The sequence below is a fragment of the Phyllosticta capitalensis genome (assembly GCF_038381095.1).
Source record: "Phyllosticta capitalensis strain CBS 128856 chromosome Unknown BKA78scaffold_3, whole genome shotgun sequence".
NCBI lineage: Eukaryota > Fungi > Ascomycota > Dothideomycetes > Botryosphaeriales > Phyllostictaceae > Phyllosticta > Phyllosticta capitalensis.
This window is the reverse complement of record NW_027117441.1, coordinates 747,814-760,332: the sequence shown is the minus strand read 5'-3', so window position 1 is coordinate 760,332 and position 12,519 is coordinate 747,814. Positions and strand designations below refer to the sequence as shown.

At 54.7% G+C, this 12,519-nt stretch overlaps 7 protein-coding genes and 1 non-coding gene across 8 annotated transcripts; 4 read left to right on the top strand and 4 right to left on the bottom strand.

Moving 5' to 3' along the window:
- Nucleotides 1-130: 130 nt before the first annotated feature.
- Nucleotides 131-2,016, top strand: BKA78DRAFT_94881 (uncharacterized protein). The gene is made up of 3 exons (XM_066894026.1): nt 131-461; nt 610-1,003; nt 1,052-2,016. Exons 1-3 carry the CDS (start codon nt 217-219, stop codon nt 1,751-1,753), a joined length of 1,341 nt encoding a protein of 446 aa, XP_066746318.1. The 5' UTR covers nt 131-216; the 3' UTR covers nt 1,754-2,016.
- Nucleotides 2,017-2,279: 263 nt separating this feature from the next.
- On the bottom strand, nt 2,280-3,898 carry BKA78DRAFT_293492 (Abscisic acid G-protein coupled receptor-domain-containing protein; the record flags this gene model as incomplete). Its single annotated transcript, XM_066886224.1, has 2 exons — nt 2,280-3,161; nt 3,224-3,898. The coding sequence occupies 2 exons, from the start codon at nt 3,896-3,898 to the stop codon at nt 2,280-2,282; spliced, it is 1,557 nt and encodes a 518-aa protein (XP_066746317.1).
- A 1,104-nt stretch (nt 3,899-5,002) lies between these two features.
- Nucleotides 5,003-5,085, top strand: BKA78DRAFT_t72. The gene has a single exon. It is a non-coding gene; the product is annotated as a tRNA-Cys (tRNA).
- A 515-nt stretch (nt 5,086-5,600) lies between these two features.
- BKA78DRAFT_293491 (glycoside hydrolase superfamily) lies at nt 5,601-6,491 on the bottom strand (the record flags this gene model as incomplete). The annotated part of the gene is made up of 1 exon (XM_066886223.1): nt 5,601-6,491. The coding sequence occupies one exon, from the start codon at nt 6,489-6,491 to the stop codon at nt 5,601-5,603; it is 891 nt and encodes a 296-aa protein (XP_066746316.1).
- A 1,049-nt stretch (nt 6,492-7,540) lies between these two features.
- BKA78DRAFT_248127 (hemolysin-III related-domain-containing protein) lies at nt 7,541-8,591 on the bottom strand (the record flags this gene model as incomplete). The annotated part of the gene is made up of 3 exons (XM_066884358.1): nt 7,541-7,732; nt 7,787-8,017; nt 8,079-8,591. The coding sequence occupies 3 exons, from the start codon at nt 8,589-8,591 to the stop codon at nt 7,541-7,543; spliced, it is 936 nt and encodes a 311-aa protein (XP_066746315.1).
- Nucleotides 8,592-8,741: 150 nt separating this feature from the next.
- BKA78DRAFT_94890 (uncharacterized protein) lies at nt 8,742-10,114 on the top strand. The gene is made up of 3 exons (XM_066894027.1): nt 8,742-9,010; nt 9,067-9,232; nt 9,368-10,114. The coding sequence occupies exons 1-3, from the start codon at nt 8,892-8,894 to the stop codon at nt 10,013-10,015; spliced, it is 933 nt and encodes a 310-aa protein (XP_066746314.1). The 5' UTR covers nt 8,742-8,891; the 3' UTR covers nt 10,016-10,114.
- Nucleotides 10,115-10,829, top strand: BKA78DRAFT_94891 (uncharacterized protein). Its single transcript, XM_066894028.1, has 2 exons — nt 10,115-10,427; nt 10,487-10,829. Exons 1-2 carry the CDS (start codon nt 10,214-10,216, stop codon nt 10,786-10,788), a joined length of 516 nt encoding a protein of 171 aa, XP_066746313.1. The 5' UTR covers nt 10,115-10,213; the 3' UTR covers nt 10,789-10,829.
- BKA78DRAFT_94954 (uncharacterized protein) lies at nt 10,632-11,862 on the bottom strand. The gene has a single exon (XM_066894029.1). The coding sequence runs from the start codon at nt 11,753-11,755 to the stop codon at nt 10,871-10,873; it is 885 nt and encodes a 294-aa protein (XP_066746312.1). The 5' UTR covers nt 11,756-11,862; the 3' UTR covers nt 10,632-10,870.
- Nucleotides 11,863-12,519: the final 657 nt, after the last annotated feature.

Sequence of the window (12,519 nt, the reverse complement as noted above, 5' to 3'; positions counted from 1 at the left end):
GCGGCCGCTCTCGCTCTGTCCCGCCGCGCAATCACTCAACTTGACCAGGTCTGGACGAGCCTGTGTGCATTGCACTAGCTAGTCCCGCTCGTTCTATGCGTGGCAGCACGTTGTCCCCTCTTGCAGTCCACTCTCCTCTTTTTTTGGCACCACCAGTCGCCGAAGCTCGCGCTATCCGCAAGTGCTCGACCATTATTTGCAATCCAAGCTGTCGACATGCCGCATCCTACGCCAGGCCAACCTGACGATAGATCGCCGTCGCCATCTTCTCCAGTCGATCACGCAGCTGCCCCTGCGGCGCAAAGTGCAAAGCCCAGTCAACTCGAAGCCGTAAAGGCCCAGGAAGCACACGACATTCGCCGACCATCCATACAATTCCTAGCAAACAATGGATTACCAAAGCGGAGCGGCAGTCCCAAGGTCAAGCCAGGACGTCGTCTTTCGTCTCCTCCTCCACCACCGTAAGTCTCACTGCCTGAAAGGCGCCTTCGATCAGAACTGGGGCTTTGGATTTACCATGCACTGGCCAAAGTCAACAAAACAGCGCATCGCGTATCCTGGCTCAAGCCGGAACTGTGAGGCGAGAGACAACACTAACAGGTTTAATAGTGTATTTCAGCCGCGGGTCTCGTTCGACACTTTTGACAGACCGGCCGATTTCATCGAAGAAAACTCGTTCACCCTGATCCGGAAGCACAAAGACTACGAATACACCAAGCGCTCGCGAACCTTTCTCTGCGGACTAGACTCAAATGACTATTCGGAATACGCACTCGAATGGCTCATTGATGAGCTGGTAGACGACGGCGATGAGATTGTTTGCTTGAGGGTCGTCGAAAAGGACGACAAGGTCGCTGGCGAGAGCAGTCTCGACCATGGCCAATATCGTGCAGAAGCAGAGAAGTTGATGGAGCGTATTCAGGCAAAAAACACTGAGAACAAGGCTATCAATCTGGTCCTTGAGTTCTCGGTTGGCAAAGTCAACAAGGTCATTGATGAAATGGTTCGTCTCGCGCCTTACATGTTCCAAGCGCGAATCTAATGGTGACAGATCAATCTTCACGAACCCGCAATACTAATCGTTGGCACTCGGGGTCGAAGCTTAGGCGGCTTTCAAGGACTTCTTCCTGGATCTGTGTCCAAATATTGTTTGCAACATTCTCCTGTCCCGGTGATCGTTGTTCGTCCGACAAGCAAGAGAGCCAAGACGAAACGCAAACGCCTACAAGATCCCTCCCGTACAGGCTACCGAGATCTTCTTGACAAAAGTGGAGCCGCCGGAGGACATCTTTTGGACACCGACCACAGGCACAGCCTCATGCTCGACGAGATCCAACAGGCAGGGAATGAGGATGAGGCGGCAGCAGTGGCGAAAGCCGTTGGCTTCGTTCCACCCCCAGACGAAGACGCTCCACCAAAGACCCCAGATAGCATCACCAGCGGACTGGTCAGCGGCGAGAACTCTCCCGATGACACAAGAGACATTGGACCGGTTCTGAAAAGCCCCGAACTGCGCAACTTAGACACTCCAGTTGACAGTGAGGCTAGCGAAGATGACGAAGACGAAGACGGCGGCGTCCCGATGATTCCACCGATGGACTCTCCCGCCGAATCAGAATCTTTACCAAGGAAGAGTGAATCGCTTACGGACGAAAACGAGAAAGCAGAGGAGGAGAAGGAAGGTGATTCTGGAAAGGATGCAATACATGAGGAGTCTAGTCCCTCAATAAGTCCCGGAACTTCCAAAGAATGAGACGACGCCATTCGGCTCTTATCTATCACTCACAGCAGTTCTCTCATTCCATGCCGTGTGATCGTGGTGCACCTCCAGCAAGACTTGAGAGAATCACGCTTCAACACTTTTCAGTCACCATTGAATGATAGAATTGATGTCCGTTGTGTCTCTGTAAATCCTGCAAGATGATGTAGAGCAACTCACAGGACTAAATCAACAGACAGCTAGGCTCCAATGAAACGCCATAAGAGGTCGGCACCTTGACGCCATGCTGTTTGCTCACCAAAATTGGATATGTTCATGTATTGATTTGGTCCTCAATTGCCATGAGCTCCTTTTGACCAAGACACTAAATATTAAGTAGCAATCATTCTCGCCCGCTGTGATGAGGACTCGAGTCTAGAGTCCTCTGAAGCTCCCTCGCCGCCCAAACAGACTCTAAATCTAGTAATTCCTGAACACCAAAATAACGCCTCCTTTGGTTCTCATCTGGCCAACAAAGACCCGGCAAGAACAGTAATTTTAACTCAGACCCAAAGCCCCGTTAGTTCATTTTGCCCATTTCAACATCTGACTCTGCAAAATCGTCATCTTCTCCCCACTCGCCCACGCCGACCTTTCTGCCAAGCCATATCACCAGGCAGGATATTATTACCGCAGCCAGAAACCATCCTTCGAACCACTTTTCGACGAAATGGGGTTCAAGAGGAGCTCCAAGTGCCTCGCTGATGACACCTCGATACTCTGGCGGCAGGTTACTCCTCAACAACAGCGCCGAGCTGATAACATACGTTGCGCTGATTTGAGAGATGATGAGCGCAATGTTGGACTGGGCGTGTTGCAAAACAGTGGGCGCGAGACGACTGAATATCAAAAACGTCTGGACGACGCTGTTGAAGGAGGCCAGGAGCATGACGCCGGAGAGAAGGAAAGAAATTTGACGAGACCAAGCCGCTCGATCCAGAGAAGGGTCCCAGTGCTTGGCGAGCAGAGCGAGGATGTTGTTGACAGGATCGCTGTTCGAAAACGTCGTGGTCGGGGAAGAGAATCGATGGAAGGTCGTCAAAGTCGTGGCGCCGATACGGTAGAGGCAGTAAATGGAAAAGCTGTAGGAGAAGAAGTTCAAGAGGCGTCCGATTGGTGTTTTCGAGCGAAGCTGCGCTTGTCGACGGTTCTGCAGTGCCAGCAGGGAAGTTGACAACGAAGCAGCCATGGCTTGCAGTCCGGACACTTCCATCTCAAGACCCTGCCTTTCTTGCTGCTCGGCGCTGCCCCGGATCGATCCAATCACTCGTGACATGAAGCCTTCTGGTGGGTTCTCAGAAAGTCGGCGTTGGACAGCCCGCAGACGGCTCTGCTTTGCTTGCAGCATGTCGTGGGTTGCGTCAAGACCGGCATGTTTACGAGCAATATCCGCCTCGGTCACCTAAATGGCGAGTTAGCATATTGCTCCAGACTTCATGATCTCATAGATCCGGGAGCACTTACGGGTCGAGTCCTGATGCCAAAATTTTGCCAGAGCGAGGAAATCGCGGCAAATCCGGCGAGACTAGCCATCAGACTGACTCCAATCACACCAATCCGTTCGAGACAACCCTCGCTGAAACTGTGTTTGTCCGTATAGCTCTTTTCGTGCAAGTAGCTCCCGAGGAGGATTTCTCCAACAGCCCAGAATCCCAACAGCCATAGAGCCAGTCCAATGCCTTCCAAAAGCCAGGCAATCCGTATCTTGCTCTTTGCCGAGTCGGTGAACTTCCATCCTCCGGCTGCTATAACGGAATGGATCTCCAGAGCAGGCGTGACGACAATGAGGAGGAGCAGGAGGAGCGTAAGTGTTACTCGAAGAGCGACACCACGAGCGACAGGGTTGACGGAGCCCGAGATTTCGCAAAGCAGCAGCTCCACCAGCACCGCGCTGAGGGCAATATTTGACGAGAAGACTAGGCCAGCAAGTCTCGGGACGCAGGGGAGAGCAAGTTTCGACCACCTCTTCCGTAGCGGGTCGCGGAAGGTCACCTGGGAGGTTGGTGATCCCAACGCTTCATGTTGGAGCTTGGAATGTGGGGCGCGGGAGAGCAGAGGAAAGATGCGGTGCTGGACGGCGATGGCGACGATTACGAAGGTAGCCAGGAAGGGCAGACAGGAAAAGACGATGGTCGACATTGAACGGCGCATGTAGTCCGGGACACAATCGTCGCAGTCATTGTCGGGAGGGAGCATGGGCGGAGGTCAGAGTCGGGTTTTGGGGAGCCAGGAGCTAGCGTTAGTGAGGATCGAAGGAGTTGTTGCGTAGAGGCAACTCTGACGAAGCGAGACAGGTAGTCATCAGGTGGAGGAGTGAAGGGAAGAGTGAAGGGCGGCTGTCGCAATCAATTCATGGATTGACCTTGCGTCGAGCCGGAGGCCTCGCATCGGTGGATGGACAACCAAAGGTAACGAGCATTTGCCTGACTAAGCCTCTACCTTGATTCCACTCAGATTATTGTCAACCTCTTCATCGACAACAACTGCTCGTCTTCTCTCCCCTCTGTTGGTCTCTTCTCTTCAAAAAATGCTGCATCCCCAGCTCAGCGCAATCTTCGCCTCAGCCTGCATACGTCACGTCCTGCGTTGGGTCCGCGCCAATGTGCACCGCCACCTTCAAGCCTAACGACCACGGCACAACGGGACCTCCACGCCACCAACTCCACGCCAAGGTCTCTTCTTGCTCGAGAATTGGTCCCTACTTCCAGGTAAAGACTCAAGAAAATTCTCAAAAGCAACCGTTCTCCCTTGGTTCTCCGTCCTCGACCGAATTTCCCAGACCTTTCAAAAACTTTCCCTTCTCCTTTCCACCCTTGCGACACCACGGCGTGCGCATTGTAGGGGCTGCGGCCTTGCAGTTCCCCATCGATTTTAATGACCAGGTATTTTTAGCCACCACTCACGGCCTGTCTTTTGTTGATCTCGTACGCTCCTCTTCTGTCCTGGATTTTGTTCCTGCGTCTGGCTTTCAGGATTGTGATAAGCGTCGGCATTTCTTCGTCTCCGCATGAGTTACACAGTTCAGCCACTTTCGACCATGATCCCCACACCCCGCCATTTTGCTCTGGATCAATGTTTCTCAGCCTCAGTTTCCTCTTTCATATTCGTCTGCTGGAGTGGGAGCAGAATTTGGAAGATTGAGAGATGTTCTCTGAATTGTGAAACAAAGGGCTTGTGCAAGAAGCGGTACATACACTGTATTTGCAGGTGTCGATTTCAGTTCAATAAGAACGACCGTCAGCAGCAGCGATAGCTCAGCGGCAGAGCGCAGGATTGCAGTCACAGCATCTATCCCGAGGTCCCCGGTTCAATCCCGGGTCGTTGCTTCATCTTTTGTCCTTTTTGGACCGCATCCCTTTTGGCCATTGTGCCATCCGTGCTCCCGGAGTTGTGGATCTGGAATGTTGATCATGGAAGACAAAGAAGCCTCAAAACGCTGGGCATTTGACTTTTTGGACTGGAAGATCTCGAGGCATGAAAACCGCATCTTCACTCCAGTCCCGAGAACACTTCATGCTGCCAGTGTTACAACCAAAAGATCAGGTCATCAGTCTTGTCTGTTCAACAGGGGCACACGCAACAGATCATGCAGATCCAGGAGCTTCTAGACAATCAACCAGCAAGCTCAAACAGACAAGGAGATCACTGATCTATTCCATTATCAAAATCAAGCAAAAGCTCTGGGCACGAAAGGAGTCTATTGGTACAGCTATAATGCAAGTCCGTGTCGTCGTCCATTATTGATTATAGTCTCTATTGAAAGCTCGAGTCTATGTGTGTGCCTTGGTATATCTCCCCCCCCTGACTCCCCAAACTCCTTGCAACGACGACTGAAGATGATTTAAGCGGAGCAGGAGAGGTCGAAGAGAGGGTTGAAGTTCTCGTCGAGGACGCCGAAAGCCTGGGAAGCCGGAGCGACGTAGTAGTCGCGGTTGATGTACCACCAGGTGGGGTAGTCGGGGGTGATGCCGCAGAAGACATCGTCCCAGAAGGTCTTGCCGTTGGCGACGCTGGCCTTGCTGTCGCCGTAGTCGGGGCCGGCAGTGGGCCAGCCGGTCTCGGTGATCCAGAGCTTGGCGTCCGAGTTGTAGGTGTTGATGAAGTTTTGCGTCTCGTCGAGAGCGGCCTGGAAGGTGGCCTTGCCCTTGGAGACGTCGACGCTCTGCCAGTAGGGGTAGGCGTCCATGCCGACAAAGTCGACGGCCTTGAATAGCGCCGCAGCAGAGGCATTCCAGGCGTTGTAGGTGTCCACGTGACCGATCTTGATGTTGGAGCCGCCGTACTTGTCCTGGCTCACCATTCCCCGAACATCGTACACCTTCTGGGCAAGGACCTCCGCAGTGGTGTCACCCCTGTAGAGATCCTCGGAGCCCACCGAGATACCGGACATCCAGTCAATGCCGTGGGCCGTCATGGCCGCCTCGAGGGCATCTTTCTCGGCCTGGAAGTGAGCCTCGTCCTCGGTCCAAATGCCAACCAGGAGCTTGATGCCCTGTGCAATTGCCGCGGGCACGGCAAGCTGGAGAGTGTTGCAGTCGCTGGCGGCGTAAACGCGGACGTCGGTGAAGTCGCCAAGAGACTTCATGTTCTTGAAGTTCCATGCCCAATCGGCCTGGGTCTTGCAGCTTCCATCAGGCTTCTGCGCGGCCATGTTGAAACCGCTCGGGTTGGTGGCGGCGGCAGCCAATGGGAGGGCTCCCGCAAGGAGAGTGGCAGCCTGAACGGACTTCATGTTGAGTGATGGTATTAATGTAAAGACCGTGGATTACTATAAAAAAGAAGGACTGTAGTAGGATGATGGAGCAAACGACGGTGGGCTGGAAGGCGTGGAGGCCTGGGGAGACAGCTCCATGGCTTTTGAATAAATAGAAGCTGGTCGAGCCATGGTCAACGGCGGCTGTCGACTGCAAGCAAGCAGGGGGCCCTGCTGGGAAAAACGGGGACCAATCTCGTAAAAGGCGAATGCATGCGTTGGAAAAGGGTGGAAAAGGAGTTGCGAGACAAAGGAGACACGAGCGCCGGAGGTGCCCTGACCAGGCACTGACGCCGGCGCATGGCCGATGGTGTGGCTGTCGGCACCGCCGCTCACCGGGGCGCCACCTTCTCCACCGTGACGCGAGCCGATGAGCGACGTTTGCAAACCTGGCGGCTCCTCCCGTGCCAACAGTCAAGTCTGGGCCTTGGACTGGGCAGAATAAGGCTGCCTCCATAGGTGTCAATCATGTCGCGCATGCGGCCTTTGGCCGGACAATCTTTACTTCAGGGGGTCAGTACAACACCTCCATAGGCACCACGAATCCCATATGGCAACCAGCAAGACGGAGAAAAGACCTAGGGTCAGACGTCAACAACACATCGTACATCGTGTTGCTGCGGTTTCGTCGGTGGTCCGCGATACGACAGGGCTACCAGGGGTGCACGAGCAACCGGTCCTGAAGAGGCCGTCATATCTCGCTATTAAAAGCACCAGGACTGATTCGAGGCCTCGGAGTTTGCGATCTCGGGCTTTTGTTCATTCTATCTGTAGTAGTGATTCTACGCATGTTCCTCTCGTATAACTCTAGACCACAACAACGTACCTTTGCGCCTCATCTCCCAAGAGCACATTGCGTTTGCATCTGGTATCCGTGCCAGGCGATTTCGAGCCAAGGTCGTCGATGAAATGCCAAGGGATTTGGAGAGAACGGACGCTTTCAACCCCAGACATCGCTTCACTGCATCCGCAAAGCGTCCGTGATTCTGCGCGGCGGGCTCATCTTTTGAAAGGATCCTCCTCAAATCTCAAAACCACTTTGGGCCAAGGAGTTCAAGCCGGTCATGCAAGACATATGGTTGACTGTGCTGGAAATCGAATGCCTTCAAGAGGCCGATCAAGTGAGTGGCCGCAGCACACAGGACCAGGACGTGGAATATCTGGTGAGAGCTACCCCAAATGTCGAACTTGCCAGGCGACAGCCTTTCAGGGACTCGAGCCTAGTAGGGAGTCATCATGAGTGGACATCTTGTGAGAGTGGAGGTGAAGCATACAGCATAGATTCCCGCACCGGCGATGTAGAGGAGCCCGTGCAATACGAGCCAGTCGAGTGCAATCCTTTCACGGAGCTTCTGGATCCCATAGAGTCTGAGCCCGCCAACGACTGGAAATATCGCTGAGAGTCCGAGACCGACGAACATGGCAGCCCGGATGGGTCGGAACGTAGGCGTCCGGAATTTCTCAGAAACTGCCGCAATGGCGCAGACCAGACTGTTGGTGGTGATCTGTTGCTGATTCAGCGCCTTGCTTTCATCTTCGAGAGGCAGGAATGGCGCTGTTGCTCACCATGATCCAGTAAAACTTGACATGGCTCGGATGCTCGAGTAGACCATAGTAGACGCTTGGGATGAAGCTGCCCCAGATCAAGCAGACGATTCCCAAGTAATCGAGTTTGTTGCCCATTCTTGCTACGCGGGGAGAGTGATTGCTCAAAAGGTGATAGGTAGCGCTCATACCCAGGCATAAGGCAGCACCGACGAAGAAGCATCCAAACATCAGGATGTCCTCTTGATTTGCCGCTTCATACCGAGGCTTGAGAGCCGAGTAAAGGAGAAAACTCCCAATTGCTGCAGCGATGGCGCCGAGCAAGTGGGTGTACACATTGACAGTCTCGTTGTGGATGTAGAGAAGACTCTTGATTGAACCAAAGTATGAATTCGACATTGGGCGATAGCCGCTGCGGATGTAGTGATTATCCTGCTGCCATGGCTGAATCTCGTGCCAGAGCACGGTAAGACGCGATTCGAGGTGTTGCTCCGCGTCTGCTGTCGCGCGGGCGACGTTTTTGACAGCGTCCATTGTGTAGGAGTTGAGACGAGCAGGTCGTGAAAGTTGAAAGATGGAGCTGTCAAAGACGAACCCACCTAAAGTCCCTCCTCCTGCTTTGGCCCACCGGCCGATGGTCCGATTCAACAGATTCGAGAAGCCGAAGTCGTTGAATGCCTGCCTGGAAAGGAAGCCATGACACGACCCCAAAGACCCTTAGCCTGCGCATGACTCGCTCCGGTGACGTCGAGCCATGTACGCCATCGATACGGACGTACCCAAACCACCACCTCAACCTCACTCCGCGCCACCAACACGCCTTTGTCGATCCGAATGACCTCCCAACAACGGCCCACTGGACGGCGAGGTCCCTCGATGCAATGGAGCAGGCTCAAGTCAGCCCCATCGGATCCTCTCGAGGCCTATGGCTTGCCGTCCAAAGGAGAGACAAGGCGCGCCCAGCACCCCCGGTCGTTGCAGTCCCGGTGGGATGCTAACAGCGGCCCAGGCTGAACGACTTTCGCGCCCAGGAGAGCTACTACAACAAGATTGTTGAACGTTATATGAAGTTTTGCGCTGGAGCCGGCGGCGCAGACAAGCTGGCGCAGCAGTTTGAGGCGCTGCACCTGGCAAGCGAAGCCGCGGCTCCAGCAGCTGGACCAACTGCGCAAAAAGTATCCACCGCCCCCTCCAAATCTGCGAACATGAGTGTGCCGAAAAACGTGCGGCCTTCGTTGAACACGTCGAAGAGCGCGCCTATTTCGGTCATGCCAGGCATGAACCCATCGACTAAGCATGATCCGTCGCAGACTCTGTCGGCACGTTCGATAGCCAACCGGAACTCGAGTATAGAACTTGAAATGGTTCTGTCTGCCATGCGCAAGCTCCGAGAGGCCATTGTAGCTTCGCATCGCGTAGATCGCTTTGCCCAGCGGGCCTACATCTTCATAATACATGCTTCCATATTGAGCAGAGCTTGGGAATCATATCTCCCGGCTTTGCTCTATTTGCTCCAAAACATACATGAGAACACGCCCATGACGACTTCCGAGTTCAACGAGTTCGCCGGACTACACATCCTTGACGTTGCATGCCGGCAAGGGGATTTGGCCACGGCGTTCAGGAAAAAGAGCAAGGTCGAGTACGGGTACCACGATCCGACGGGAAGAGTCGACAGTCTACTCAAGGCTTTGGTGATGGACGACTGGGTCACTTTCTGGCGGCTGTCCAAAAGGGTTGAAGGCTACCAGAAGCGAATCATGGAATTCAAAGAGGAGGACATCAGAATCCACGCCCTCAAGTGCATGGGCAGAAGCTACTTTACTGCTGACAGAAGCTTTATCGAAAAGTGCACTGGACGATCTTGGGAGGAGCTCGTGAAGAAGAACGGGGTCGGGTGGGAACTCCAGGAAGACGGTGAAAAGGTGGTCATCAGAGTCCCCAAAACGAAGCGGTGAGGAGTGGCGTCGTTGTGACCTCTGGAAAATGTGGATCGATTAAGCAGGTTGGTGGAGTTTTGGCGCAATTTGGATCTTTCCCGGCAGGCAAACGCATTCTTCGTCGGTGGCACCAGGAGTTGTTCTTGCATAGACTGTGTCTATGTCGGTAGTTAACAAGGCAAAACAGGGGCGATAGAAACACACGGAGATCGGGCGATGGTTCCAACGGTTCAACCTCTTAGAGAGCATTTTTTGGAAGCATGGACAAGAGCAATCTTCGATAGCGCGTCTCAGGGCATTCTCTTCTCCCTTCTTTTCCCTCTGCTCGCGAGACGTGTCTGGTGTCTGTGCAAGTCTTGTCGCATCGCGCGTTGCATTTCTCGCCGTCGGTCTCATGTTGATCCTGAGCTCCCAGGTGTCGAGCGTCGAGGTTTGGAGAAGCACACCGACAGAACCCAGCTAGTCACGAGCGAGCTAACGATCCAACAGATTTGAAACACCAACACCTTGGGGGTGAATGCGTCGATCAATCCCAAGGCCCTCCCTTACCTTGCTTGACCGTGTCTGAAAGGCCCGTCGGACGCTGCTCGCCGCCGCCGCCTCATGACCCAAGTCTTTGCGGCCAGCGGAAAGGCCATCGGCGTGTTCCGAGCCCAGATGCTCGACGGAGAGGTCTGTCTAGGAGCCTGAAGCCGCAAACGCGCGATCAAACCCGTCGACACGAAGCGCGTCGGGAGCGTGCTGCGCTTTCACCCCCTCCAAAACATGCACAACGAGAAAAGCAGCAGTAGCGGTGAAGAGACTTACACGGCCAGCCAGCTCGACGGCTTGTAACCCACCAACCGGCCGACGGAAGGCCAGCGGCATTGAGGGTCATGTATGGGCGGCGGCCGTCACGGTGGCCGTTTCACAGGCCCCGTCGTCGGTGATGGTGGACAGGCACGCTAGAAGACGAATGGACTGCATGCACCACCGGGGAACGCGGCAAAAGAGAAGGACGCGAAAACGCGGGACGAGAATGAGAAGAAAAAGAGCATGGTCACCACCGCCGCCGCCGCCGTCGCCGCCTGTTTGCGCAGCAGCCGCGGAGAAGACATGGGCATGTAAGGAAGGATCGAGATTATCTAGGGAGTGCTGCCGGGTGGGTGTCTGACAGACACACATGCACACACACACACACACACGACCTGACAGACGGAGAATTGCAAGGTGCAAGGCGAGGCGGGCAGGGCAGACGAGAAGATGGCACAAGGCCACAGCTCCCAGCCGCAACAAGAAAGCAAGCAGGCTGGAGGCAAAGCCAGGCAAGCAAGCCAGCGGTGGACGCGCGCAGTGAGACGAGACGCAGCAGCAACAAGGGCAGCACGAAAGAGGCTTTGAAGACACATGGGAAACAGCTGCAACCGCACATGCCCAACGCTCGGGTACAGCGGCGGGCGGCGAGGGTTTGTGTGGTCCAAGGGGATTGATTGATTGTGTGCATACGGCGGTGGTGGTAGGCTTGCCTTGTGGGATTGTTGCCGGTGTGGCAGCAGCACCCAAGTCACAGCCAATGGCCAATCCATCGCACAAAGGGGGGGCTGTTGGTGGTGGTGGTGGTGGTGGTGGTGGTGGCGAATGCAATGGAAAGACAAAGGACGCCCTTTTGGATGTTTTGGGCCGGGCGCATGGCGCATGGCTGCTTGCTTGCTGCTGCTGTTCGCTGCACGTCGTCGGATGGGGGACATGGGGGATTGCGACGGGCGCCCGCAGCGTCATCACATCCTTTTGGCGACAGTCGCAGCAACCGGGGGCAGCAAGGGTTGCGCTTCAAGAGATTCGCTGCTCGTAACGGAGGGCTGGGCCACTCGCTCCCCATACATACGCGGTGCGGGAGCGAGGACCGGCACGCCCACGGGAGCATGCCGTGTGTCAGGCGCTGAGTGGGAGGGTTTCGCGCTGCCCTTTTTCTTGTGCAATCCACCGCGTGTCCATGGCAACGGCCATCTGCTTCGCGTGGACGCTCAGATGTGCCCTTTTCTCCTTCATGCCATCCACCCCCCCATGTAGCCAGGGAGACGACGCGTGTGCCAACCGCCGCCATGCAATTCGCGAACATGTCTTGACTGGCTCTCGAGCAAACGGCCCCAACCGCCGCCATGCAAAGCCCAGCCTTGCTCCTGGCCCTGTGCATGCCAGCCTCGTCATCCATGGTAATCATCCAAATGCACTCTCTGGGAATCGGCATGTGGCAAAGTGTACAAGATCTCTCATCTCGACTTTGGTTCGGTTCAATTGGCCGTGCCTCTTGGCTTGGCTTTCAACTCCAAGGCTATCTAACAGCCTTTTGATAATCGTACAATGTCGGCGCGTAGCCGTACGTAGAAGCGAACGTAGTTCAAGGTCCCAGCTGTAGCAAGAGAACTCCCTGAAATGCCATCATTTTGAGCCCATTTCCCCTGAAGCATCAGAAACAACCATCCCAGTGTGATCAACTCTTTGAGAAAACAAAAAAGACGCATGTCCGCTCCATGTCTTAAGTA

What these genes read in the sequence shown, in the direction of transcription:
- BKA78DRAFT_94881 (XM_066894026.1), top strand. Translation starts at nt 217, where the DNA reads ATGCCGCATCCTACGCCAGGCCAACCTGACGATAGATCGCCGTCGCCA. An exon ending in TCGTCTCCTCCTCCACCACC is followed by an intron (nt 462 to 609) that starts GTAAGTCTCACT and finishes CAGGTTTAATAG; the next exon opens with TGTATTTCAGCCGCGGGTCT. An exon ending in ACAAGGTCATTGATGAAATG is followed by an intron (nt 1,004 to 1,051) that starts GTTCGTCTCGCG and finishes TAATGGTGACAG; the next exon opens with ATCAATCTTCACGAACCCGC.
- BKA78DRAFT_94890 (XM_066894027.1), top strand. Translation starts at nt 8,892, where the DNA reads ATGACCTCCCAACAACGGCCCACTGGACGGCGAGGTCCCTCGATGCAA. An exon ending in CCGTCCAAAGGAGAGACAAG is followed by an intron (nt 9,011 to 9,066) that starts GCGCGCCCAGCA and finishes ACAGCGGCCCAG; the next exon opens with GCTGAACGACTTTCGCGCCC. An exon ending in CTGGACCAACTGCGCAAAAA is followed by an intron (nt 9,233 to 9,367) that starts GTATCCACCGCC and finishes GATCCGTCGCAG; the next exon opens with ACTCTGTCGGCACGTTCGAT.
- BKA78DRAFT_94891 (XM_066894028.1), top strand. Translation starts at nt 10,214, where the DNA reads ATGGTTCCAACGGTTCAACCTCTTAGAGAGCATTTTTTGGAAGCATGG. An exon ending in CCCAGGTGTCGAGCGTCGAG is followed by an intron (nt 10,428 to 10,486) that starts GTTTGGAGAAGC and finishes ACGATCCAACAG; the next exon opens with ATTTGAAACACCAACACCTT.
- BKA78DRAFT_94954 (XM_066894029.1), bottom strand. Translation starts at nt 11,755, where the DNA reads ATGACGCTGCGGGCGCCCGTCGCAATCCCCCATGTCCCCCATCCGACG.